This window comes from Cricetulus griseus, chromosome 6, assembly GCF_003668045.3.
Source record: "Cricetulus griseus strain 17A/GY chromosome 6, alternate assembly CriGri-PICRH-1.0, whole genome shotgun sequence".
Taxonomy (NCBI): Eukaryota; Metazoa; Chordata; class Mammalia; order Rodentia; family Cricetidae; genus Cricetulus; species Cricetulus griseus.
The window spans coordinates 98,378,941-98,403,588 of NC_048599.1; the positions used below are offsets into that span (position 1 = coordinate 98,378,941).

General features: G+C 41.8%; 2 protein-coding genes across 7 annotated transcripts; one reads left to right on the plus strand and one right to left on the minus strand.

Annotated features, from left to right (window-relative positions):
* The first annotated feature begins 1,475 nt into the window (after positions 1–1,475).
* Fkbp7 (FKBP prolyl isomerase 7) lies at positions 1,476–11,722 on the plus strand. 3 transcript variants are annotated; one of them, XM_027420103.2, is made up of 4 exons: positions 1,476–2,254; positions 3,151–3,302; positions 6,089–6,219; positions 11,421–11,722. In XM_027420103.2, the coding sequence occupies exons 1-4, from the start codon at positions 1,950–1,952 to the stop codon at positions 11,580–11,582; spliced, it is 750 nt and encodes a 249-aa protein (XP_027275904.1). In that variant the 5' UTR covers positions 1,476–1,949; the 3' UTR covers positions 11,583–11,722. The 3 variants fall into 3 exon arrangements, with proteins under 3 accessions (XP_027275904.1, XP_027275903.1, XP_027275905.1); XM_027420102.2 differs by having other exon boundaries at positions 1,918–2,254; positions 6,086–6,219; XM_027420104.2 differs by lacking the exon at positions 1,476–2,254 and adding an exon at positions 4,313–4,432 and having other exon boundaries at positions 3,167–3,302; positions 6,086–6,219.
* Positions 11,723–15,424: 3,702 nt separating this feature from the next.
* Pjvk (pejvakin) lies at positions 15,425–24,642 on the minus strand. 4 transcript variants are annotated; one of them, XM_027420108.2, is made up of 7 exons: positions 24,275–24,642; positions 22,092–22,159; positions 21,152–21,347; positions 20,254–20,395; positions 17,516–17,633; positions 15,921–16,019; positions 15,425–15,723 (listed from the first exon to the last, which is right to left on the minus strand). In XM_027420108.2, exons 1-7 carry the CDS (start codon positions 24,391–24,393, stop codon positions 15,431–15,433), a joined length of 1,035 nt encoding a protein of 344 aa, XP_027275909.1. In that variant the 5' UTR covers positions 24,394–24,642; the 3' UTR covers positions 15,425–15,430. The 4 variants fall into 4 exon arrangements, with proteins under 4 accessions (XP_027275909.1, XP_027275910.1, XP_027275908.1 ...); XM_027420109.2 differs by having other exon boundaries at positions 21,152–21,330; positions 23,613–24,642; XM_027420107.2 differs by lacking the exon at positions 24,275–24,642 and having other exon boundaries at positions 22,092–23,597.
* Between the last annotated feature and the right edge of the window lie 6 nt (positions 24,643–24,648).

Here is a 24,648-nt window from a genome sequence, read left to right on the forward strand (position 1 = left end):
GGCTCATACCCGGGTAAAGTAGGAAGTTATTTCCTAGGAAAAGCTGGCAGCAGCAGTGGCACAGACCTGTGATCCCAGCATTCTAGAGAAGATGACAAAAGGCCAGCCTGGGCTACAGCGTGAGACCCATTTTAAAAGAGCGAAGGGAAAGAGGGATGTAAAAGTCGTACGCAGACTGGCGAGGTCCTTCAAGGAGGTCTTCACACCAAACACCACCGTACAGTTGTACGGTTGGCGAGGGTTGCAGGCTTCCTAGTAAAGCGCTTGCCTCTGGAAGCTTGATGATCATCAGGAGTACCACCTTGGGGTACCACATAGTGGAGGGAGAACCCTTTTCTGTAAATTGTCCTTTGACCTCTACACGTGGGCCGAGTCACACGACCCCCCCCCCACACACACACACACATGCACAAACACACAAATTTTCTTTTAATGTTTTTCATGCTGTATGTCGTGATGTATGCCTTTAATCCCAGCATTCGGGAAGTAGAAGCAGTCAGATCTCTGAGTTTGAGGCCAGCAAATTCTACAGAGCAAATTCCATGCCAGCCAGAGATATTTGGTGAAACCCTGTCAGGAAAAAAGGAAAGAAAAGAAAGGTTAAAATGAAACCAAGCTTTGTGTTTTTGTTTTGTTTTTAAGTAAAAGGCTTTCCCTTAGATTTTTTTATTTGAAAAAAATAATTTTTTAAAAGAAATCTCACTTGGAAGAGAGCAACACCTTTACACATTTCGCACTAATTTTCAGATTTAGAAAGTTTTGCAAATTCTAAACAATCGGATAAAGCAGGCTCAGTACTGAGGTAGTGAAATGCCTGACTTCCCCTTCGGGAAGGCTGACTGAATGGGATAATCTAGATACTCACTTGATGAATTGATGGGTAGATGGAGAACCAACAAATCGCATATAGTTCATTAATGATAGTGTATGCATGGCTGTTCGTTAAGCTTTCCATATTAAAAGGAGAGAGGGATGTATCAACAGACTCAGCCAATGTCTGCTGCCTATTAGCCATGAGACTGGAACAAAATGCTCAATAGTCAATTTCCTGTCTGATGTAACTAAATTCTCATTGGAAAAAAAAAAAAAAAAAGAAAAGAAAAGATCAAGGACAGCCCCCAAGAGGTGGGGGACAGAAAGACAGAAATGCAAGCTAGCTTCTGCAATGCCAGGCATTGACTGTTGGAACCCTCTGTCACATTCAGAAGTCCCTCCACTTTGTGTTCTGGGGCGGCTGGGTTGCGTGTGACTGACGCATTGGACGACCCTGGAGTCCTTTTAGGCAGGACCCAGACCCGCCCCCAAAAGCCCTTCGAGGGCTTCCCCTAAAGGAGCCAGCGAACAGCAGAGAACCTATTCGTCATTTTTTTCCAAGAATGCTGGCCACCACTGTGCCGCCTAAACCCATGGGGGCCTTAGAGGCCTTCTGCACCTAGAAACAACAGCCATTTTTCGACAAGAACACCTCTCCGTGGATTGTTCGCATTTTGGATCGATTTCTTGGCCCAACTTTTTAATACTTTTAAAAATATTCAGTTCTAGGGCCTACAACCATCTTTTTTTCCCCTCTGTGGCCAAATGGCTCAATTTATCATTTAAAAATTTTAAATTAAGCCATTAGGTCAAGTAGTCAGTCGGCGAGGCAGTGATGGGGAGGCAAGATCAGGACATCAAGTGGAGAACATAGAAATTTATATCTTCTAAATACCTAAAAATGACCACCATAATTCCAGCTTTATTTCAAGAAACGTGGCCCTGACTGCTGAAGGTGGGAGACACTGTGGTAAATGAGGGCTTAGCGGGGAGAAGTGCAATTCTATTCTAGCCTGGGTACAATCAGCAGAGGTACCAGACACCCAAAATAAACTCCAAGCAGCCAGCCAGCAGTCCGCTGCGAGGCGGGGCGGGGGCTCGCGTAGCCCCGCCTTAGACCTTAGTGACGTAGGACAATGCCTGCCACGCGTCGGAATTCGATCCTACCGGGAGAGCCACACGCCTGCAGACACGAAATAGGGCTTACACTAGGCCTGGGGTACCTGGGAACCATGCATTTCCTATTCAGGCTAGCGGTTTTGCTCAGCCTGTGGAGCTGTTCTAACGCTCAGGGACAAACGAAAGAAGAAAGCCCAGAGGAAGTGAAAATAGAAGTTTTGCATCGTCCAGAAAACTGCTCCAAAACAAGCAGGAAAGGAGACTTGCTAAATGCCCATTACGACGGCTACTTGGCTAAAGATGGCTCCAAATTCTACTGCAGGTAGGAGATGCTCGGTGCAGTTCAAGTTTAGTGGCTACACCAGATATTGCCCTCCCGACCCCGCCCCAGCCAGAAGCCAATTGATTGTTCTGTTTTAAGGTTTTTCATTTCGTTGGTTTCTTTTTAACAGTAAATTAAGCCATTATACCTATTTAGATTACAAGACAGCCCCTAAGAAACTGAATGCTTTTTGATTGTTGAAAATATTAGCTCAATAAATTGCCGATCTACTGCATCGTGCATACTGCTAATCACCTCCACTATCCTTGGGACCTCCACAACTAAATCTAAAGGCTGCTTGAAAGGGTATTCACACTTTGTTTACCCAGAGCTGGTGTCTCTTTCCAAGCAAAGTGTATTAGGAAGCTACCACATTTTGTTTTGGGCTTCACTGCATCCATCTGACTCTCCCATCCCTACTCTGGTCTGATTGAGTGCCCTTTCTTTAGCTGTACTGTCACCCTCCAAAAATAGGCCCGGAGAAAACAATTCTTTCCAATTTAGAATAAAACTTATTCCTCCTGCTTAGAAGAGAAAAATGACCGGATGCTACTTTCAGTTATTAAAATGAAATTTGGGGCTCAGCCTGCCCTTCGGTTTGGGGAACAGAAGTTAAATGAATTTTGTTCAAGTCATGTTGCTAATTAGAGGCAGGAGACCCATTTTTAAAAGTTAACTCTTGGGTGGGTAGTTTTTGTAAGGATGGCAATAGAACAGAAAATGGAAAGACTTTTAATGATACTTTCTGCCAATTTATGGGGAAGTTTTAGATAAACATTTCACAAAGGAAGGAGTTCTGGAAGAATGCTACCGTGGGAAGAGAGATTCCAATTTTAAATAATAATCAAAGTTTCCTTCAAGACATCAGTTTAAATACTAAGTGTGGTTTCTTACAGCCGGACACAAGATGAAGGCCACCCCAAATGGTTTGTTCTTGGTGTTGGGCACGTCATAAAAGGGCTGGACATTGCTATGATGGACATGTGCCCTGGAGAGAAGAGAAAGGTGATTATACCCCCTTCGTTTGCATATGGAAAAGAAGGCTATGGTAAGAATCTTTGCCTGCTCCCCTTGTTTAAAGCCCCTGCCAACTCCACCTATTTGAAATATCTAATACAGTTTCCTAAGGGCAATTTTGGCATTATCCCCAATCTTGTAGAGATATACACCATCTTCAAAGCCATCACCTGAGTCTTTAAGAGGTAATCCCCCTTGCCTATGCCCCAAGTGAAATTGAGGGAAGCCAATGCTTCCAGCTAGTCAGACCTGACTTTCTAAAAGCGATGCTTCCAGTTGAAGTTCTCTGCTTTCTAACAATTATTTGTTCCCATAGGAATAGTTCCTAGGTCTAGGTGTATGACACTTGACTTTGATCCCAGCATTGCACTACAAAAGAAAAATAAAAAGACAGCCTCCCATGGACTCATAATTTGTATAAACTGTGTGTGTGTGTGTGTGTGTGTGTGTGTCATTTTAGGAGACACGGTTTCTTTGTGTAGCCCTGGCTGTCCTGGAACACAGTCTGTAGACCAGGCTGGCCTCGAACTCACAGAGATCCTCCTGGCCCTGTCTCCTGAGTGCTGTGATTAAAGGTGTGTAACACTATCACCCGACTGTTATGTAAGCTTTTAAAAAATATTTTTTATTAATTCTTTTCTTTGAGTGTTTCATATATGCACACAAGGTATTTCGATCACATTCAACCCCCTCCACTTTTCCCCTAATTCATATCAGATCCACTCCACTCCCCCCCTCTACCCCTCCCAACTTTCTGTCACACACACACACACACACACACACACCTCCTAACAAGTAAAATTTGTATTGTCCATATACTCATGTGTGTGGGGCCATCCACTGGAGCGTGGTCAACCTACCTTAGCCTTAGAATTGACTCTCCCTCCCCAGAAGCCATCAGCTGTCAGTCCTCCTCAGTTAGGGGTAAAGGCAGGAAGGAATGCTAGCATGTTGACTGACTTGAACTTTACAGGTCTTGTTCTCCATGAGCTTAAAGTAAATGTCTATTAAAATATAACATTAGTTATAACTTCATTTTAGGTGATGCTTGAAGAAGTTTTTCTTCTGGCAAAATGTCCTTGGCTCCTGTCACAGAGCACCCACCCCTGCATGTCTTGAAGTGCATGTGGCTTTCTAATGCTTTAATTAACGGTCTATGTGGTATGTATATATTCTTTACATTAACTCCTACCTCTTCATTCTATCTCTATAAATGTAAATAATTCTATTGAATGCACATCTATCTCTATTTTTTTTGCTTTAATCTTTTTTTGTAGGAAAAACTTAACTAGCAACATTGTCTGTATTTATCATAGAATTGTTTGGGAATTTCCAATGCATCTGGGGTACTTTTTCTTGGGAAGTTTGGGCTTCAAGGAGCTCAGTGATGCAGATCCGCTCACCTGCTTGCCAGGCCCTATTTCCAGCAGCAGCAGAATAGCAAAGGGGGTTTGTGTTTTGAATCTATTTTAATTATTGTCTATTTAATTATTGACAGAAGCTATTTTTCTGTCCTTCAAAGCCAGCTATTTTGTAGGACTTTGGGTCAGGACTTTGATGACAGGCACAGGCTTGTGGGTAGATTTTTCTGTGTCCGGGCTTTGGAAATTACAATGCACAGCTTTGGGCTGTAACTTCTGCCTTTTCCTCTTTGAGTTATATAAGAATTTCAGCAAGAATTGTCTACTTTACCATTAAATAAATTGCTGTTTCTTTTGATGAATAAACTTAGCTACTTTCAACCAGTATCATTCATTTAGCAGATACTTGTGTGCATGTCCTACATCACATGGCCTCCAAGGCCCTGAAAAAATGCTCAGCTACTCATTGCCTCTTGGCAACCCTATGAAATACTCATCTGAAATAGCCCATCTTACTAAATTCACCAGCTGTGTAGCTAACAGATAAACTTTGTAAAACCTATTCAATTTCATATTTAAAATCTTTGTGATAATTAGAAATGGCTGTGTAAAATTGCTTCTAGATTTTTGTTGCTGCATTTATCTTTTCAATTTCTCTAAAGAATTTTTAAAACCGATTGATATTTATGCTCCTGGATTATTTTATAAAATCATTTTCTCAGAGATTATACTTTGGAATCTCTTTTTTCTTCTTTTTTTGTGTCATTTTGTTTGATTTGGTTGGTTGGTTTTTTGAGACAGGGTCTCTCTGTGTAGCTTTGGCTGTCCTGGAACTTGCTTTGTAGACCAGGCTGGCCTCAAACTCACAGAGATCTGCCTTCCTCTGCCTCTTGAGTTAAAGGTGTATATCACCACCACCTGGCTCTCTTTCTTCTTAATTACATTTATTTCTTTAGGACAAAGCAATGTGCCTCAGCAGGTGTGTGGAGGTCAGAGGACAATTTGTGGGGTCAGTTCTCTTCTTGCACCATGTGGGTCCCAGGTATTGAACTCAGGTCATCAGGCTTGGCAGCAAGTGCCACCGAGTCTTTTCACCAGCCCAACTTTGGAATTTTTCTCCCCATGTGTTCCTCCTCTTTATCGTGTCTCTGCTATATGATGGTGAAGATATAGTAATAAAATCTTTGTTTATTTTAATTTAACCAGGAAACTGGTCCAGAAGGGCCTTTGAACTGACCTGGTTTAAAATACACTGGAGGAGGGGGTCCCCAAAATGTTTTTGTAAAAAGGAGGGGGAATAGATTGATAAACCCTGAATTTTTTGGTACTAAAAGGTTTAATGGCCTGAAGGCAGTTCTTCTTAGCACTATTACCCTGATGTTAATGTGACCACTGAGTGAGTATCTGAAAGCTACTTTCATGTAAGTCAAACTGTTAAAATTGAATCCCTTAGCAGAAGGCAAGATTCCACCCAACGCAACACTGATGTTTGAGATTGAACTGTACGCTGTGACCAAAGGACCACGGAGCATTGAAACATTTAAGGAAATAGACACAGACAATGACCGGCAACTCTCTAAAGCTGAGGTAATTCAGACTTCATTTGACTGTTTTTGTTTTTTTGTTTTTTTCATTATAACTCAAAAGCATTTGTGTTGAAAATACTTCTTAGTTTTCCCTAGTGTTGGCTTTGATTGCTTTAATAGAGCTGTTTGCTGCAAATTCTAACCCCTAAGAAGAAAATATCCTTTCCCTTTTCTCTGTATATAGGAAGGTCATTAAAATCCTATGGTAAAACTTTATGATGCAGGCCTATAGCCTCAGTTACTCCCAAGCCTGACATAAGAAAATAATGCCTTGAAGAATAGCCTGGGCTACAGAGAGTTCGAGGCTATTATGGGTCACTTACTAACACTGTCTCAAAAAGAGCAAAAGGATCTGGGTATATGACTCAGTGATAGAGTCCTTGCCTGAGCATGCAGGAGGCCCTGGGTTCAATTACTAATACTGACAAATCAACCCATCAAATAAGAAAAATCCCAAGCTACCATGACTCTGCTAGCATCTACACTAGAGGGACAGACCTTTTCCCAACAGTACTGTATGGACTTGTCCCAAACAGTTCTAACCTCTGGACTGTGATGTACATATTATTATGAAAAGACCTAGCAAGAATTTGAACTGAGTGGGCTAAGAAGTTGGTAAGCATAAGCTAAAAGTCATCTCCTATTGATGAACTAATAAAAAGTTTGTAACAATGATACACATTCTTCACACTTTCTTAGTCCCAGATACCAGTTTAAGCACATAATTGGGTGAATGTATCTAGTCTTCAAGACAGTTGACATGACAGTCACTTCTGTCATTTCTCGTAGATGAGATCACAGTCAGGCTTGTTGGGTAACATAGCAGGGATTGCACACCAGGCTGTCAGGCTCTGTGTTCTGAGCCTTGGGCACTCCCTACCTTTCAGGAAACTACCATCTTGAATGTTTCAGGGAAGCCCACAATGCCTCATCTAGTCCCACAGTCTACACTTGGCTGTCTCCTTCCTTTGTTTAGAGGCAGAGAGAAATGTGTAACCACCTAAGTAGGTAGTGTGGCAGGTGGGCCTTTATTTCACATAGTCAGTCCTTTTTCTATTTCAGGGACTTTGGGGTTAAGATAAGGTCTCACTCTAGCCCCAAGCTGTCCTGGCATTCATGATGTAGTACAGGCTGGTCTTGAACTTGTGAAAGTCCTCCTGTCTCTCCCAAGTGCTAGAATTGCAGGAAGAAGGCACCAGCCCTAGCTACCAAGCCTTTCATTCTTTTCAAGTATGTATTTGTGACTGGGGATTGGACCTAGAACAAGGCAATTCGAGGCAAGCACTGGCTGGCCCTTAAGCTACATTTCCAGTCCCCATCTTTCTTCATCTCGCCCTCCAGCCCTTTTCCCACCCACCTCTAGTTCCTCTGCCAGGAATGTCACAGTCACTACCTCCCTGAGGCTCCTGGTTGGCCAACAGGGAGAGAAGCATATCTGCCAGGTGTCTCACTTTGCTTTTTCCAGCTGTGAGAAAGTCCACAACTTAAAGCAACTTGAAAAAGAAAGGCCTCATTTGGTTTATGTTTCCTGGGTCATAGTTCACTTCAGGGAAGTCAGGGCAGGAACCTGGAGTCAGGAACTGAAACAGAGACCACAGCAAGCAGGGAACACTGCTTGCTGGCTTGTTCGCAATGGCTTGCTCAGCCTGCTGTGTTATACACCCCAGGAGCTGGGCCCTCCCACATCAATCATTAATCAAGAAAATACCCTGCAGACTTGCTACAGGCCAGTCTGATGGAGGTGCTTCCTCAGTGAGGTTCCCTCTTCCTCAAAAACTGGCCAGCACACTAAGCCTTAAAAGGGCCCCTAAAGGGGAACTGTTTTCAGTGTTAACTTCTCTTGATTCCTCATCACCCTCTTTGGAATGAATAGCAGCAGCAAAGGGATTCACGTGGCAACTTGGGAGCGGCCTGTGCATACACTGCTGAAGTTAGTTACTTCAGCCACACCCAGAGGTTCGTGCACTGTGATTACCCCTAGACCTTAGGGTGTCTCCAATTCTTCCCTGAAAAAATAAAAAGAAGAGGAATTCCAAAATATGAACTGTTTAACTACAGTTTTCCAGGCATCTTATTGGGTATCAGCTGTGTTGTCACCAAATGGGTAAGAATGATTTTGCCCAATTGGAACAACAGTTGTCGTCTATTGACGTTGACCCTGTCAATCCCATAGTCTAGATACTTCCCTCCTCTTACAGATGATATTCCTAGTGTTCGGAAAGGTTAAAGTTTTGTTGAAAACCATGCAATCAATGCATGTGGAAGCCCAGATTTGAATCATGAACTAACAGAAACTTCCTTGCTTAATGATCAGAAAGATTTGTTTCTTCAGTTTAAATAAGGCAGGAGTGGGGTACAGTGTTAAATTACCAAATGAAAGTAGTGTAGAGCCCATTAGTAGCACAAATTAAAGTCATGGGGCTGGAGAGATGGCTCAGGACCAGAGATGCAGAGGACCAGAGTCTCCTCCCAGCATCTGCTCCCATCAGGCAGCTTACAACCCCATGACTCCAATTCCAGGGGATCTGATGCCCTCTTCTGGTGTCTCTGGGTGCTGCAAATACACACACATTAAATAATAAAATTTAAAAAAAAATTTTTTTTTAATTAAAGTTATGTTCTTGCCCACTACCTTTTTGTACCTTTACTACACTGTTTGGGAAAAGAAAAGATCAGCTTTATTAGTTATGAAAAGATAGTTTTGGTTTAAAAAATGCAGAGTGCTGTTTAAAGTGCTTTATACTTACACAGGATTGCTAAGTCTCAGCAGAGAGGTAAAACATCTCTCCCTTCATATTGGATCAGCATCATGTCTGAGAACCTGTTTCAAGATCCACTGACCATTCTAAAGTTATGTGATTGAGTTAAGCATGGGATGTGTATTACTAAAAACTGTTTAGTGTTCAACTCCACCTTTAAGAATGTCTCTTGCTTTTAAAATGCCCCAGGCTGGCAGAACATTATCTCCAGCTCGGTATCCTATGCTTTCTTTAGCATAAATCAGCATTTTTCCTATGGAAAAACAGCTGAGTCTCATAGATAACTTTAAATTATGTGGTGTACAGTTTTTGTTTTTGTTTTTGTTTTTGTTTCAAGACGGGGTTTCTCTGTGTAACAGCTCTCTGTCTGTCCTGGAACTAGCTCCCTAGATCAGGACAGCCTCCAACTCAGTAAGGTTCACCTGCCTCTGCCTCTGCCTCTGCCTCTCAAGTGCTGGGATTAATGGTGTGCACCACCATCGCCTGGCTAGTGGTGTGCACATTTTAAGAAGTAAAGCAAAGTTGGCCATGGTAATGTATACCCATAGTCCCAGCTTCTGGGGAAGTTGAAAGAGAAGAATGGATTGAACCTGTAAGTTGAGACCAGCCTGGGCAACATAGTGAGAGATGGTATAATCTCAAGACAAGGAAATGAAAAAAAAAAAAAAAAAGAACACATTTTTACTTAGCTTAACTCTGTATAAATAGCACCATTTCAACATGAAAGCTATACCAACATTATCAATGAGGTGTATTTTTGTCTTTACCTCCCAAATCTGTTGTGTGACTTCATTTACAGGAACATGTCTCAGTTTACTGTAGCCACATTTCAAATACCCAGAAACTGATGCCGCTAATAGGACAATGCTTTATTGCATGTTTGCTTCGAGAAATTTTCTATGCTGCGGGCACAAACAGGGCATACTGCAGAATATCTGAAGTCCTGGGTTGACTTGATGACACAGTAAATTATTAAATAATAGGAATCCGTAAGACTGTGTTTGCCTTTCCTAATATGAGTAGTGGGTTATTATAAAGTATTTAGTCAGAGAAATTCAATGTGTCTAGTGCCACCTATAACCCCAGGGACAGCTAATTTGAACACCCATTTCTCTTCAGAAATCGCTTTAAAAATTAAATACAAGGCCAGGCAGTGGTGGTTCGCCTTTAATCCCAGCACTTGGGAGGCAGAGGCAGGCAGATCTCTGTGAGTTTGAGGCCAGCCTGGTCTACAGAGCGAGTGCCAGGATAGGCTCAAAGCTACCCAGAGAAACCCTGTCTCGAAAAGCAAAAACAAAAACAAAAAAATTAAAAACAAAACAATTCCTGGCCTGGGCATGGTGATGTATGTCTTTAATACCAGCACTTGGGAGGCAGAGGCAAGCAGATCTTGGTGAGTTTGAAGTCAGCTTGGTCTACACAGTGAGTTCCAGGCCAGCCAAGCCAAAGAGAGACCCTCTTTCAAAGGTATTCCCAAACCTTGACATACCTTTTTTAAAATGTTAATAGGCTGGCAAGATTTCTAGGTGAATATTGAAAGGCCCGCTGCCTCTCTGTCTCCCCCCGCCTATGCTGATGCTGGGTGTTCTCTCTGGAGCAGGGCAGAGCCAGGATACCGCCAGGGGCTGGAGAGTGCAGCGCGGGCGAGCTGCCGCAGAGCCGCCCTGCTTCCCCTTTATCCTGCCGTCCCTGCCCCCGCCGGCCTCCACTTCCCCCGGCTGCCGTTTTCCCTCCCAAGCCGGTTCACCCAGGCGGGGCTGCCCTGGCACCGCGCCGGGGCTGGGGCCGAGCAGGGAAAGGGCACCCCTCGCCCCCACGCCCCCCCCCCGTTGAGAAACACTCCGTCCCAAGGTCTCCGCCCCCAAGGTCAGCCACCTGGGCGCGGAGGGAGGAATCAAGTCTGTTGTACCAGACACCAGACCTTGAGAATATGCTGATCTGGAATGGCTCTGTGCCTCATTTGAACCATCAAATAGAATCCCTGCTCCTAGCTTGCGCCTTTTTCCCTATATAAGGACCCCTTTCCCTTGGCTCGGCGCGCTTAGCCACACAAAGGCTAAGTCGCCCCAGGTACCCGCGTCTCCAATAAAGCCTCTTGTTTTTTGCATCCAGTTCGTGGCCTCGCTGATTCCTGGGTGTGTGAGTCTCCCTCTACAAAAGTACCTCTTCGGGGGTCTTTCAATATAACTCTCTTGCTCCATGCCAGATGACCTAAGTTGAGTCCTGGGACCCCACACGGTAGAAAGAGAGAACCAATTTCCATAAGTTGTCCTCTGACCTCCACATGTCCACCAGGTTCCTTGAGTGCCCCCCCATAAGCAATTGCATTATTTAAAGTGTTTATATCACTTACTATTCCTATTCATTACTGTGATCATTTTTCAAAGTTACCAGACATTTGTCATGCTTTTTTTGTTAACGATGTTTTGTTCTCGCCCTCTAGATCGAGCTTTACTTACAGAAGGACTTTGAAAAAGATGCCAAACCCCGTGACAAATCATACCAGAATGCAGTTTTGGAAGATATCTTTAAGAAAAATGACCACAACAGAGATGGCTTCATTTCTCCCAAGGAATACAATGTGCACCAACATGATGAGCTATAAATTTATTTTACTTTTTTATTTGTTAGTACTTACTGTATTTTGATTTTTAAAAGAAAAATTACTTTTCTCCAGGTTGTGGTTTCCTTTTTTCCCTTATGAGAAGATATTTGTTTCCTTTACTAAACATAATTTTGGTGTAATGTGTAGGTGTGATTGAGTTTCCGGTGATTTTCTGCTGTGAACATAAATTGCAGCACCAGGGAATGGACCTGTATCCCAGTGTATGGCATCCCTTCTTCAGGACATAGGTGAACTCACGTGTTAAAATACACTGTGCTTCCCAACTCTAATAATAACAGCAAGTAGAGGTATATAAAGATCCAGTATTTTAGTTCTTAAAATGCCCCATATCTAAGAATACTCAGAAACCAGGAAGTAATGTCTTTTATTTATGCTTTTTGTGATGTTATATTCTAGATAGTAGGATATAAAAAGCATCAGTACAAAGTCTTCCTTTGAAGAAGGAAGAGGTCAGTTGTGTACAACTCTGACTCGTGAAGAATATCAGCACAGTCTGTTTGTTTTTTAGTGCAATCTTCTGGCCTTGGGAATTTGGCCAAACTAAGGCTCATCACTTATAGCATACTATACTTCTTCAAGCACTATTATAAATGTATTATTTCTCTTCCATCTGCCTTCTCCTTGTCTACCACATATAACTTTAAAAAAAATTGTGTGTGTGTGTGTGTGTGTGTGTGTGTGTGTGTGTGTGTGTGTGCGTGTGTGTGTGTCTGTGTGTGTGCTAACAATGCATGATTAGAGTTGTCTATGGAGGCCAGAGGCTGTAACTCCCCAGAGCTGGAGTTACAGGCCATTGTGAGCTACCCAAAGTAGATGCTAGAAATCAAACCATGGTCCTTTGAAAAGATGCATACTCTTGACCACTGAATCATCTCTCTGGTTTCCCTAGCCCCCCAACCCCCACCCCCTGCCGTTAACCATTCATTACTTTTTTCCATAATTTTAAATTGGTATCATGGCATTTCTTAGTTTGTGGTTGCCTTTCTCTAGATATCTGTATCACTTCACTCCAACATTCTTATTTATGGCAAATGATGCTTACTAGCTGGAATGCTTTCAAGTTTTTAAAAAGGTGAAATTTTAATTTTTGCTACAAATGAGATACCTTGTGTGGTAGTTTGAATGTAATGGGCCCAGGCTTACGGGCCCATAAGCCCATAGGGAGTGGCACTATTGGGAGGTGTGGCCTTGTTGAAGGAAATGTGTCACTGTGGGGGTGGGCTTTGAGGTCTCCTTTGCTTAAACTTTCCTCAGTCACAGTCCATTTCTGTCACCAGATGCAGCTAGCACCATGTCTGCCTGCAAGCCACCGTGCTCCCCGCCATGATGATAATGGACTGAACCTTTGCAACTGTAATTGAGCCATTCCGATTAAATATTTTCCTTATAAGAGTTGCTGTGGTCATGGTGTCTCTTCACAGCAATAGAAATCCTAAGGCACCTTGCTATACCAGTTTTGAATCATAGTCAAAGCAGTCATGTGGTCCAACTTGTTGACAGAGAAGGGATGCTGGCTCATGTGTTGCCAAAGGAAGGGCACTTGGAACATGTAAAGATCTAGATGCTTCTACGTTGGTAAAGCAGGATAGCTTTGGCCAATATGAATGAGCTCAGAACAAAGCTTTTCTGTTCCCTAAAATGTGCTTTTTGCAAACTTTCTTCATTCTTAACTCTCAGATATGTCATCAACAGCATTTCTTCTTTTTTTCTTTTTTCATTTGAGATAGGGTCTTGCTATGTAGCCCAAGCAGGGCACAGAGTGTATTCTCTTGCCTCAGCACTTTGAATTCTGAGATTATAGCAGAAATTTTATCTAAAATGTAGAAGTAGCAGAAAGTACTACATTAGTAAATGCTAATGTGCAGACATTTAACACCTCTGCTACCTTTTCTTAACTTTCTAACACTTTCCCAATCACCAGGTCTTCCACCAGTTTCCTTCCCTCAATGTGCATGAAGTGTAAATTAAGTATGTGAACACCCTTTCTAGCCCATTTATCATTTACCATGCAAGGTATTTGTATGGATTTGTTTGTTTTTGCTTTTGTTTTTTGTGAGACGGGGCCTTGCTGTAATAGCCCACGCTTACCTGGAACTCATTACACAGCCTAGCCTGGTGTCAAAACTCAATCCTACTGCCTCAACTCTCTGCATACTGGGATTACAGTCATATGCTACTTTATCCAACCTATAAAAAGTACTTTCCAAACTTGTTTTTAAAAGTTAAGAATATTCCAGGACAGCCTCCAAAGCCAAACAAAACAAAACAAAAGTTAAAAATCCATTAGTTGGAGATGTGCTGCCTCAGTAAATGGTGCTTGAAGACCCAAATTCGATCCTAGCACCATGCAATCTGGAAGTAGTGGCAGACACCTGTAATACCAGCACTCAGAGGCAGAGGCAAGAAAATAAGGCATTCAACATCATCCTGGGCTAATAGGGAGTTCAAGGACAGCCTGAACTTTATGAGACTCTATCTAAAAGAGAAGAAAGAAGGCAGCGCTTGAGAGGCAGAGAAAGGCAGATAGATCTCTGTGAGTTTGAGGCCAGCCTTGTCTACAAAGTGAGTTCTAGGCCAGCCAGCCAGGGCTGTTACACAGAGAAACACAGTCTCGAAAAACAAAAACAAAAGGAGAGAGAGAGACGAAAAGAAAAGTACGTACATTAAATGAATATATGTATAAGAAAACATATCTTTTAAATAACACTTTAAATATAAATCATTACCCACTCTACATATGGGCAGTGTGCCGTGTTCTGTGTCTACATGATTGCATTATGCCTTTGGGTGAATCTAACAGTGAACACTGTTATTCATTTAATCTATAACTTTAAAGTATTTTACAATTTTAATAAAAGATAATTACTTAGCTGTCAGTATATGAAAATTTCAGGTTTAGATTTCTAAGATTAGAAAACAGATTAAAAAAAAAAAGATCTGGGCCCACATATTCCTATAACCCACCTATTCCTGATGTTGAGGTAGGATTTTAAGACCAGCTTTGATAACAGAGCAACGTCCTAGCTAACCCCCCAAAAGAAATTTGAGAACAAAATACATTAAATGTGTACAAAGACATAGGCCTGTCCTGTTTCCCTCAAAAGTGATGGCACCCATTACCAAGCAAAACTGGTAGGTAGAGTGGCAGCCCATTACCACTGTCAGTTACACTGAATTAACAGTGCCCCATGCTGAGCTCAGTGGTTTTAATCTGATACCACAATTAAACATTTAGGGATATATTAAATTATTAACATTTTTTCTTCTTTTACCAAACCTAGGGCCCTAAAGGGCCCCAAAGTAACCACTTGTGCCCATGTGTCATCTATAACTGTTGAATTAAAATGTGAAAAAATATAGAAAGTTATTTAAAGCGATACACTGATTCCCAACTGATTATGAAAAAATGGATAAATTTGTGAATTTTATAATTAAGTTTTGTTTTTTATAAGGAATGTGATTAACACTCATAAAATCTACAAGGAAGACAGTGGTATCATCATCATCTCCATAGATGGAAAATGCTACCTAAAAGGCCTTCTGCTTTAAAAAAAAAAATCATCCAAACAAACCTAAACAATTTAAGGAAGGCTTATGGAACAGTAGTACATAAAACACCAACAAAGATACCAACCAACCCAAGGTGGATATAGATCACACCTTAATCCCAGCACTCAGGAGGCAGAAGCAAGTGGATCTCTGAGTTTGAGGCCAGCCTTGTCTATAGAGTAAGTTCTAGGACGGCCAGTGCTACACAGAGAAACCCTGTTTCCAAAAACCAAACAAACAAACAAAAACCTACCAACAAAGCTTATTCCCCTTTCCTTTTATTTCATTCTTTTGTGCCAAATATCAAAACAAGGGACTGCATGAAGCCGCACATACTTCACTCCATCCACAGAACACTGAAAGCAGCCATAAACGGTCTCCCTTTTCAAGTTCCCCATTCCACAGAGTATGCAAGGCCCCTTAGGAATGTTGTGGTTTAGTAAGTTCACTCGGATGTGAGTTCCCTCCTTGAGTGAAATGTCAGTCATGCTGAAAGGTTTGTCATAGTAGTCAGAAAAGAGGTCATCCAGGTAAAGCTGGGAACGAGAGATAGCATCCATCACTCTCCTATCTGCAAAACAGAACCCAAAATGTGTTAGAATTCCAAACTATTGTGCAACCCAAGCAGCATTTAGAAAGATATCAGTCCCAACCATCCATCAGGAAATAATTGGGCTTTAAACATGTTAACTGATGGGTTACTGAGTAGGCAGCCTCACATATTGACACAGGAAGAATGCCTTCACAAACCCCCTTCAGCAGACATACTTCTTTCAAAGAGTATATTTCTCAGTCTGTAGAACATGGCAAAGGTGGTCGTTTCTTCCCTTTCAAATCCTCCTTTTGACACTGATGTGACACAAAGGTCTACGAAACAAATTTGAGATGTTAACTAATATTTGAGTATTTCGTAGAGGATAGAATTCTCGTGCATGCAATTCACTGTTTTTTAGATAAAGTTAAACTTTACACATTTGAGGAAATGATACATTGACAAGTACAAAACTGAGAGATTAAAGTCATACAGTGACACACCTCCAATCCAGCCTGTATGGAGCCAGTGTGGCACAGGCCTGTTATCCTTTAGAAGCTCTGTGTGTGCTGATTTAACGCAGAGTTTCCAGAAACTATCATGCATAGTTCTTTAAAATACCTCTCAGAGATCATTGCATGCCCAGAGCTACCCACTCATCATGGTTATCCTCCTCTGTTGTGCTCATGGGATGTATCACTACTGGGTCCCCCAAGGCTATTTCTAATGTTTTGTTTTAGGAAATAAAGACCCTGTTACTCTGTCACTGTGCATATGTCTCAGTATACCTAAAGCATGAATTCCTGGAAACGAAGGGCCAAAAAAATGTGCACATAGATAGATTACATTTGATGAATGTCGTTTTGTACTCATCTTTACAATACAGTCAGTATAACTGCAAAACCTGACTACAGGATTCAAAGTTCAGTTTACTTAAAATGTAGTTTTGTTTCTAGACTTCCTAATGTCCCTTCTCCAGGACTACAGAAATTAACAAAAGAAGCTCTACAAATGTAAATGACCATAACTAGGGGACTCCCTTGCCTGGTCCTTTGGGGCTATATCTGGTCTTGTTCTGGCTGGCAGTTAACTAACTTTAAAGTCCTGTGAAATGTAGAAAGCTAAAGTGAGCTGCTATATAAGATGACAATTGTAGAGGAAGCACTTAGCATTCTAAAATGTTTCTTTTATTATTTTTAAGAGAACATGCAGCTAGGAAGTTATATCTAAGCAGGTATAAATTGATTGATTGACTGGTTGACTATTAACTAATGCCATCCATTTGGGCACCAGAGACGTCAGACAACTTACTGCCTTCGGATTCCTTATTTGCCACTTCTACAAGCTGCCTATTAGAAGTCATTTATTATCCTTCCCACAAAAGCTAAGGCATATTTTGTCACTGGACCTTGTTTTATTCCTAACCTGTAACTGTAAGTGGGGTAGTATAGGGTCTTCACTAAGAAGCACAAAAGAGGTGCTGGGAAAGTAGACAAGGTGCTTTCCTCCACCCTAGCATAAGACTGACCTTACTGAATGCATCATGCATCTGTAATCATGAAAACGAGAGGGGAGACATAAGGAAAGAGACAAAGACAAGGAAAGGAGGGAGGGATGGAGGGAGGGAGGGGGAGAGAAGGAGGGAGGGAAATGGGGGGAGGAGAGGGAGAGGGAGAGGAATTCATTCCTATCACATTCCCCTTAAAAATATCACTTGAGAGGGAAAAGGGAACTGGGATTGTCATGTAATTCAATCTTGTTTGTAATTCAAATAAAAAAAAGAAGACCCCCCCAAAAAAATCATTTGAACTTTTACATATCTTTTACTCACCAAAGGCACCATCCAGGTAAATGAAGAGTTCAAAAACACTGAAAGCTATAGTTGTGTGTGCTGGGAAAACAATAGCTTTTTCCCTTCCTTTGGGATTCTGTTCATCCATAAAATGAAACTACAGTAAACAAATGGATAAAATAACATCATTACACAGCAGGGCAGGGTAGCTTGTCGGAGAAACAAACTTCCAATAACCCCCGCAAAAAAAAAAAACACAGCCACCTACTCAAGTAAAGCACTGCCCTGCCTCAGTTAACCCTTCCATTGGACACCCATGCATGATAGGTCACCTAGAGGCTGGTGACCTTTTAGCTCCCCCACTTGAGGCTTGAAGTCAGCAATTAGTGTCACCACAGTGTTCTTGCATAAACCCTTCTCTAGCTTTGCCCATCTACTTCAGAAGCCCCACAGCAGCAGGAAGCTCTCCCAGTCACAAAAATGACCACCATCGAGTAAATGTTTCAGCTTGTGCCCCTCAAATGACGGATGTTAATCAGAATTTGGAGGATATCTGAATACAGACTCTGAGCAGAATGCTCCTAATGTAGTGAAGAATATAATGGGATAGCTTTATGAGAAGGCACCTAGTGTCCCTGGAATGTCTTGGTCATCTTGCATAGATGAGATGCATAATGTGTTAAATTACAACTGGAGGGGGTTGAAAAGATGACTTAATCCTGTATTTTTTTAAGAGGTGTTTCTTTATGATGTGTGTGGGATGGTGTGCATGCCACAGGTTATGCAGAGATATCACAAGACAACTTTGTGCAAACATTCTTCTTCTATCATGGGTTCCGGGAATAGAACTCAGGTTACCAGGTTTGCGCAGCAAGCTCTCTACTCTGAGCCATCTCACTGGTCCTAGTCCTATATTTTTAACAAGTGGTTTTATTTTATTTTTTTCCTGAATTATCAACACACCATATTTGTACACACCTACGAGAGGCAATGTGCTACTTTGGTTCATTGCACGTTGGACAGTGATCAACTCGGGGTAATTAGTGCATTAATCTACCACCTTAAAATTTCACTATTTCTTTATAATAAGTACATCCATTTCCTCTAACCATTTTGAGAAGTATGGGACATAATTATCTTCATTCTGCTGTGTCAAGAGCCAGCAGGACTAAATTTCCCTATCCTATCCAACAATAACATTGTTTCCACCAGCCCAGCCTCTGCTAGGCCCGGTCTATGTTCAATGTCTACAAGATGAGTTTTTTTCTCTTTTTCTTTCTTTTCATTTATGTGTGTGGCATATGCATGGGTATGTGTTTGTATGTGTGTACACATGCATGGGGGTATATGACCACATGTATGTGGATATATATGGAAGCCAGAGGTCAGCTCTCCATCTTATTTTTTTTTTAAGATAGTTGCTCACTGAACATGGGGCTCACTGATTGGGTAAGATTATTAGAAGGCCAGCCAGTCCCAGAGATCCTCCTCTCTCTGCCACCTCCCTTGTGCTGGAATCACTGATGCACACTGCAACACGTAGCCTCCATCCTTTTGCTTGGGGTCAGATTCAGATCCCCATGCAGAACAAGTACTTTATAGACAGAGCCATCCAACATCCCACTTTAAAAATTATATTAGTGCTGGGTGTTGGTGGCTCACACCTTTAATCCCAGAACTCTGGAGGCAGAGACAGAGGCAGGCGGATCTCTGTGGGTTTGAGGTCAGCCTGGTCTACAGAGCAAGTGCCAGGATAGGCTCCAAAGCTACACAAAGAAACCCTGTCTCAAAAAAACAAAAAATAAATAAATTTATGGTTTTCATAATGAGGTGTGTGTGTGTGTATGTGTGAATGCACTTTGTTCTAATTTGTCCTCTGCCACTGCCCTCCCCTTTCCACCTTAAAGGTGAATTATCAATACGGAGTTAAATATTGATAAGGATATTTATTAGGGAGGGCCCTACTTACTCAGAACAGCCTAGCCAACCGGCAAGTAACGAGGTAAGTAGAACAAGCCGAAGAAGAAGGGGAAGAAGGGGCTCCCAGGTGTGTGGCCCTCACTCTTAAACCTCCCTCTAGTCACCCTGACCACACCCTAGAGGGCAGGGCCAGGCACACCTGTAACCAGCCCTGAGCAGGCGTGGTTAGGGTGTCCCCTACACCACCTTCATACTAATCTCCACCCTCATGTACTCTTCCCTTCTGCTTTCATATCACATGTATTCCATCTCCTTTCCTCCTCCCCACAATCTTTTCTTCACCTTTTATGGTCTTCTTTATGGTTTCATGACCTGTACACAAATACATGCACACACATAAACACACACACACACACACACACACACACACACACACACACACACACACACACACACACACACACACACCCCTCAAAGCTGGATCTTACATATTAGAGAAAATATGCAATATTTGCCTTTCTGTGTTTGGCTTATTTCACTTGACAATTTCATTTTCCTACAAAATCATAATTTCATTTTCTTTACTATAAAATGTCACCTATCAAATCAGCACTAGGTATCACTAGTCGGTAAGGATAAACAATATAAATACTTTTCTATTTTTAAATTTTTTCTAAAGATTTTTTACTTTTTTATGCATATGTATGAGTGCCTGCCTGCATACATGTACATCATGCATGTGCAGTGCCTGCAGAGGCCAGAAGAGGGCATCAGATCCCTGGGACTGGAGTTATCACCACTTGTGAGCCACCACGAGAGTGCTGGGAACCAAATCTGGCTGCTCTCCAAACTTTTACCCGCATGGCTTCGCCTCGGATGCCAGCATGCACAGACAGGGAACACTGCCTCGTGGTCCTAATGCTTTCCATGACCACGCACAGCACGGCCTTCCTGCTGCTCCTTGATTGGCGGATCAAACTGTGGTCAAAGTTAATTTTTCTAGAATAAAATTTTAAAAAAGACACATGCACAAGATGTTTTAATATGTGGTTATACAGAATTAAAGGTACCTGTTGTGTTATTTGTGGTCCATCTTAACTCACTGTGACTCGAGGCAGTTATAATGCAAATCAGAAAATATAAATCATTTAACAAATTTGCCTCTCCTGTCAATGGTTTTTCTTATTTTATAGAGTGCAGGCATGGCTGTACTTTTGTAGAACTGGGGACTGAACCCAGGGCCTTGTGCATATAGGCAAGTGCTCTATCACCAAGCCACCTCCCAGTCACCCACCCCCTCTTTATTTAGACAGATCCTCAATAATCTGCCCAAGAAGAACTTGAACTCACTATATAGCCCAAACAGGCTTGTGATTCTCCTGTCTTACTCTCCCAAATATCTGGGATTACTGGCATGTACAACCACACCTGACTCTCCTGGTTCTATGGAATGTTCTTTTCTGTCTGTTGAGAGTCTATTGGAAACACAGATCATATTATTTCAATTGATTAATTTAGCAAATTATGTAGAACCAGAGTGATGTTTTGTGAAACAACTAAAAATGCTTATCAAATGAGTTTTTATTGGGTTGGGGTACTAATTAGGCACTAACATGTAGGTCGTTCAAATGAAGGGAAAATATTTATTAACTTCTAAAACACAACCAAAATGTTTTAAGCATTCTTTGCAATGGAGTTGATACAGTTAAATCATTTAATGAGAATACAGTGGTACACAAGGATCTTTGTACTGACCGAGCAGTAATTTCCTTGAGTAATGTTGATACTTCTACTTCATGTTTGGTTACCACACCAAATGAAGCTTTGACTGCGATGGAATCAGATCCAGTAACATTAATCCCAACATCATTCACAATATGGTTGCTTCGCCTTCCATAGAGGGAGACATCTGACTCATCTTCATAATTCAGTAACTGATAAGATGAAATGCCTTAGGAGAAGGAACTTAATAGTTTTAAATGTCTCAAATTCATCTTAGACTTTATGTAGTATCATGTTAACATTACTGAAAAATTCTTTTGCCGAGATGTTAATTCGACAGCATTTCCAAACACATGAGAAGTAGCATTTCAGGCAATTTTACTACAAAAATATTACAGAATACTTAAAAAAAAAAAAACCTCAAATTCTCTGTTCAGACAACAGAATACATATACATCAATCAAGATCCATGGGTAGCTGAAACAAAAACAAGTGTCCATAGCTAATGACTAGCCATCAGGCCTATTTTATAATCTAGCAGTTCAGGGTTGGGAGGTGGCTCAGTTGGTAAAGAGCTTGCTTGTAAGCTTGAAGGTCTGAATTTAATACCCCAGCACCCACATTTTTAAAAATTGAGTTTACCTATTGTAATAAACTGTAAAATAATCTCTTTCAGTTATTGATCATGTGAAATGGGTAAGACCAAATAATATCCTATACTATACAGGACAAAATACACCGTTTTCTTGGTCTATTTAGTTAAAAACAACTTATAATTGGGTTTAAAATTAAGCAATAAGAGATTTGAAGCTATAAACACTTAAGCATTGTTCTTCTTAACGATACTACTACCACATAAAGGTTGATTTTATTCTTAAAATGTGTATTATTAATATAATTAATCTATACAACCTCCATTAGGTTATTACTGATACAGCCCCATGGAGAGTCACTCCCAAACATTTAAACTTACCAGCTGAAATGTCTCGATCTCCTAGTAGGACATCTTTAAGCGTGAAAGGCGTTGAGGTAAATTTGTGTCTAGGAAACAGAAAACACCGCTTCTTTTTAACCACCAGACTCAGGGGCTGGTACTTGTCCGCTTCGCTGAGGCTCGGAACAGGCACTAATCTCCCTCCATCTCCAACTTGCTTAACAAAGCTCTTGGTAGCAGCAGCAAACATATTAATATCAAGATGTCATCAACTGCGACCCTCAGGCAACAAACCCATTTTTTTATTATTAATTTTTTACAAACCCATTTTGGATGAAGAAAATCAGACACCAAACCGAGCCTTGTTTGATGTTAAATCCAATTACGCAGGTTAGAAGTATAAAGCATGCTCTCACCAGGTACTTTACCGGTGTGCAGTTCACAACACTGCCTCCCCTCATGAACTCAGGTAATGAATAATACATGGCAGTGTAAGAGGATACGCCAAAAGCAAGTCTAACTGGGAATGGCAGTCTACAGAACTAAAACATACACAAAAAAAACTAATTCAACACATGACCAATGTCCTTGAGGAGACCACAGTTGAGAGTGCTCTGCTACAAGCAATAAACCAGTTCCGAAGGAGCTTAGAGCCCTATGGGAAACTGTGCAATTGAAGCCCTAACATTAGGCCTGGATATGATCTACGGTGGACATCATCCAAAAGGAATCCCTTCACCAGGCCAGCAGGTGAGTTTTGGCAACAAACAGAAAAGCACTTTTGAATCCTCACAGTATTCAGCATTTTTCTCACTGGGATCTTGTGTGCTTATAAAACTATGTGTTTAGTACTAAATATCAATTCACAGAATAGAGAGGGACAATTGTAAGCAGCTCTCTATAGAATACTAAAGGCTTTTAGTTACAAATTACATTATGTACTAAAAACTACTATGGCAGTCTCTTACTTTAAACTGATGGCTCAAACTATATCACCTGATAGAATTCTGCTGAATTTACATCCTTTTTGTTGCTCACTACTGTCCCAATCACCCAACCTAGAAAACTAGTTACTTAAAGTTTTGGCTTATTGTTAAGGAGTTTTGTGGACCCATTTAAATTAAATTCTAGGAAAAACAAACAAAACACTATACTGAGATATTGTATGGCCGTAGGTGGTTGACATATTTTGAAAGTGGTTATTACAACACAATTTTCATTAAACACATGAGTGTAATATAATAGCATTATTGGGTAGTAACCTATACTACTTATGGAGAAATAAAGGAAGAGAGAATAGGCTTAACCTAAGCCCCAGTAGAATTCAGTTTGATTCGATTCTGGATATTTTTACTTGCTTCCAAGTATTTGGTCTCACATGCACCCAAACCCAAATTTCAGTCACAAAACCAACTACTTTTGTACTCCGACCTAAAAAAAAAAAGTGTATTTTTTAAAAAATAACTGATAGCTGTCTGTTCGTGAGAACATTTCTAGAATTTAATTCTAGAGCATCAGGTAAGTAAGCACAGGTGTCATTGTGCAAAGTAGTTCACAAACCTCTAAAATTCGCTGTATCGCTGTCTGACACATCCACAACACACTCTGAAGGCGGAGCATCCTAGACTAACATCATAACTCCTCTCCGCATAAACCAGCAGGGGAGGGAAGAGCTATCCTGGAAACTAACTGGTCTAGATATCCTTACTGTGCACCCCACCTCCCTGGTCATCCGGAATCCTGTAGTTTCCTAAAGCAGCGGTTCTTAACCTGTGGGTCACAACCCTTGGGGGGGGGGGAGGTTGCATATCAGATATTCTGATTATGAGATATTTACATTACGATTCATAACAGCAGTAAAATTATGTAGCAACGAAATAATTTTATGGTGGGGGGTTTCACCACAACCTGAGGAATTGTATTCAAGTGTCGCTATATTAGAAAGGTTGAGAAACGCTGTCCTAAAGCCTGCAGACCACAGGAGCCCGCCAGGCAGGAGAGGATTTCAGGGATCCAGTACTATTAAACCAGCCGGTCCTGGGATAGCTTGGTGCCCCTTTAGCCGACGCTCCCCGGTCTCAAGTTTTGGGGCGAAGATCCGGAATTTTCTTAGCAATTTTGCATTCGGAATTTTCGAATCTTTCTTGAAGCAACCCAGCCCTTCGTCTTTCGTCCTTGCTCCTCAAACATGCTGGCTCTCGGCCTACTAGAAGCTTTCTCACCGGAAAGGGCCTCCCTCTAAGGACAAAGGACTGAGCCTCTGCGCCACTAAAGGCGGGAGGAGAAACCCGGAGAACCGAAGCGGGGCGCAGGCAGAACTGAGAAGAGCTGGGACTGGCATGGAGGTGGAACCTAGGAGATGAGGGGCGGGGCCAGGCGAGCATAAGCATTGGAAGCTGGGAAGAGCCGGGACTGGCAGAGAGGGTGGGACCTGGGCGCGGGCCGAAGCTGGGAAGATCAGGGACCCTCAGAAAGGAAACCGGGAAGGCGCCCAGCGCTGTGGCATAGGGGAACAGGGCACGGCGAGGGGCGGAGCATGGTAGAGAGGGGCGGAGCCCAAAGGCCGGGCAGAGAGGGGGTGTGGCCGGCTCTTCCG